The sequence below is a fragment of the Clupea harengus genome, chromosome 2 (genome assembly GCF_900700415.2).
Source record: "Clupea harengus chromosome 2, Ch_v2.0.2, whole genome shotgun sequence".
NCBI classification, from domain to species: Eukaryota; Metazoa; Chordata; class Actinopteri; order Clupeiformes; family Clupeidae; genus Clupea; species Clupea harengus.
The window spans coordinates 1,019,709-1,022,687 of NC_045153.1; the positions used below are offsets into that span (position 1 = coordinate 1,019,709).

General features: G+C 45.3%; 1 protein-coding gene across 1 annotated transcript in view; it reads left to right on the forward strand.

Moving 5' to 3' along the window:
- The window catches only part of LOC116223355 (CCR4-NOT transcription complex subunit 11-like), a 9,366-nt gene extending 6,676 nt beyond the window's left edge, over nt 1-2,690 (forward strand). The window contains exons 3-5 of the mRNA XM_042703126.1: nt 900-1,102; nt 1,459-1,555; nt 2,089-2,690. Of these exons, the coding sequence (XP_042559060.1) occupies nt 900-1,102; nt 1,459-1,555; nt 2,089-2,286 (498 nt within the window). The 3' untranslated portion in view covers nt 2,287-2,690. The remainder of the gene's footprint in view (nt 1-899; nt 1,103-1,458; nt 1,556-2,088) is intronic.
- Nucleotides 2,691-2,979: the final 289 nt, after the last annotated feature.

The following is a 2,979-nucleotide window of genomic DNA, read 5'->3' on the forward strand; positions in this document are numbered from 1 at the left end:
CAATAGAAGGTAGGTTTTCACTCCCCAGAGCCAATACCAATGTTCTTAAACGCACTGTGGGATACAGAGCCATGAAGTCATGGAACCTACCACCAACAGAAATTATAAACGTGACGCGTCAATGTCTGTTCAAAAGCAAATAATGAAACACTTGGGTACAGCATACTTGTGACACTAGATGGTGAAGTACCGTACACAAATGTGTAGTACTCTCTCACATGGTTTGCAGTTTTCGCTTCTGTGGAATTGGATATATCAGTGTTTTATACTATTGTATTATATGACAAAGGTAAAATTGCATAACCACTGTGTTAATTTTTTATATTTGTAATGTAAAATTGTATGATCATTATTTTTCTGTATTTTAACTTTTGATATTTGTAATGTAACGTATGTTTTAAATGTTAGATATTGGTATTGTAATGTATGTTTTAAATGTTTGATATCTGTATGTGAGTTTTAAATGTGCACCCCACTAAAAGTAGCTCTGTCTTAGGGTAGAGCTAATGGGGTTCCTTCTAAATAAACAAATAAACACTCTCACACACACACACACTCACACACACTCACACACACAGATCAAACGTGAGTGTGTGTGTGTCTGTGTACCCTTTATTTAGGGTGTGTGTGTGTCTGTGTACCCCTTTTATTTAGGGTGTGTGTGTGTCTGTGTACCCTTTATTTACGAGGGTGTGTGTGTGTCTGTGTACCCTTTTTTTTATGAGGGTGTCATCGGCCTCACTCCTGCTATAATATACCTGTCTCTCTCTCTCTGTGTGTGTGTGTGTGTAGTTGCTGGCAGAGCTGGAGAAGGACCTTAAGCTGGTGTACCACATCGGTCTGACTCCTGCTATAATATACCTGTCTCTCTCTCTCTGTGTGTGTGTGTGTGTGTGTAGTTGCTTGCGGAGCTGGAGAAGGACCTTAAGCTGGTGTACCACATCGGTCTCACTCCTGCCAAGCTGCCTGACCTGGTGGAGAACAACCCGCTGGTCGCCATAGAGATGCTGCTCAAACTCATGCCCTCCAGCCAGATCACAGAGTACTTCTCCGTGCTCGTCAACATGGACATGTCTCTCCACTCCATGGAGGTGGTCAACAGGTGTGTGTGTGTGTGTGTGTGTGTGTGTGTGTGTTTCACTCCGTGCTCGTCAACATGGACATGTCTCTTCACTCCATGGAGGTCGTCAACAGGTGTGTGTGTGTGTGTGTGTGTGTGTGTGTGTGTGCACACGTGTGTGTGTGTGCGTGTCACTCCATGTTTGTCAACATGGCCACTATGGAGTGTGTGTCTTAATCCATGAATTGATAATCCTGCCATCATGAAGGGAAAAAATGAAAAAGAAGAGAGTGACGTGGAGAGTGACCATATTTTGAAATGTGTGTGTGTGTGTGTGTGTGTGTGTGTGTGTGTGTGTGTGTGTGTGTGTGTGTGTGTGTGTGTGTGTGTGTGTGTAGGTTAACCACAGCTGTGGACCTGCCCCCAGAGTTCATCCACCTCTACATCTCCAACTGCATCTCCACCTGTGAGCAGATCAAAGACAAATACATGCAGGTAACACACACACTTCCACTCACACACACACACACACACACACACACACACACACACACACACACAATCCCTTTCACTCGCGCACACACACACAATCCCTCTCACTCAATCACACACACACTCACACACACACACACACACACTCACACACTCACACACTCGCTCTCACTCACACTCACACACACACACACACACAATCCCTCTCACTCACGCACACACACACAATCCCTCTCACTCAATCACACACACACTCACACACACACTCATACACACAAACACTCATACACACACACACACACACACTCACACGCACACGCACACGCACTAACTGACCTTGCACACTTGCAATGTGCAAGTATGATTTTCATTAAGCTTGTATGAACCTTAAACCTTGAGTATACAGACACACACACACACACACACACACAAACAAACCTTAAACCATATGATTCTATCCATCTTCCTCCTTCTCTCTCTCTTTCTCTATTCCTCTCTCTCCCTCTTTCTCTATTCCTCCCTCTCTCTCTCTTTAGAACCGGCTGGTTCGGCTGGTGTGTGTGTTCCTGCAGTCCCTGATCAGGAATAAGATCATAAACGTTCAGGACCTCTTCATCGAGGTGCAGGCCTTCTGCATCGAGTTCAGCCGCATACGAGAGGCTGCCGGACTATTCCGTCTGCTCAAGACACTGGACAGTGGAGAGACACCTGCCGAGGGCAAACCTCAGAAATAACACACACACACACACACACACACACACACTCATCACACACACACACACACTCATCACACACACACACACTCGCACTCATCACACACACAGACTGACAGAAGACTCTTCTCTACAGTTTGCGTGTGATTGGACCCCTGATGAGAACAAGTGCTTCAGCCTATTCTCCACACACACACACACAGAGAGACGTCAGAGGCCCATAATTCAGCCTGTCCTCCACACACACACTCACACACACCCCGGTCTTATTTTGCGTACCCTGAGGTGGAGTGAACATCTGAGCTTCTTGAACTGGTGGCTGTGTGTGTGTGTGAGTGTGTGTGTGTGTATTTGGGTGAATCAAGTGTATCTAAGTATCTATGTATAAAATGATCCCCATTAAAGAGCCATGTTGGTGTTTACTTGGTCTAAGTCTGTTGGATAGTCATGTGTGTGTACTTGTGTGTGTGGTCTGTGTGTGTGTGTGTGTGTGTGTTCTGTGTTTGTGTGTGTGTGTACTTGTGTGTGTGTTCTGTGCCTGTGTGTGTACTTGTGTGTGTGTTCTGTGTTTGTGTGCGTGTGTACTTGTGTGTGTGTTATTTCATCACTGGAGATGATAAAGCTGTTATCTTTTTCTATAGGCCCCGTCACACCATGACGTTCTGGTCAACGTTCTATGATGTTAGAGGAAACGTTGGTAATCGTCCATGGTCG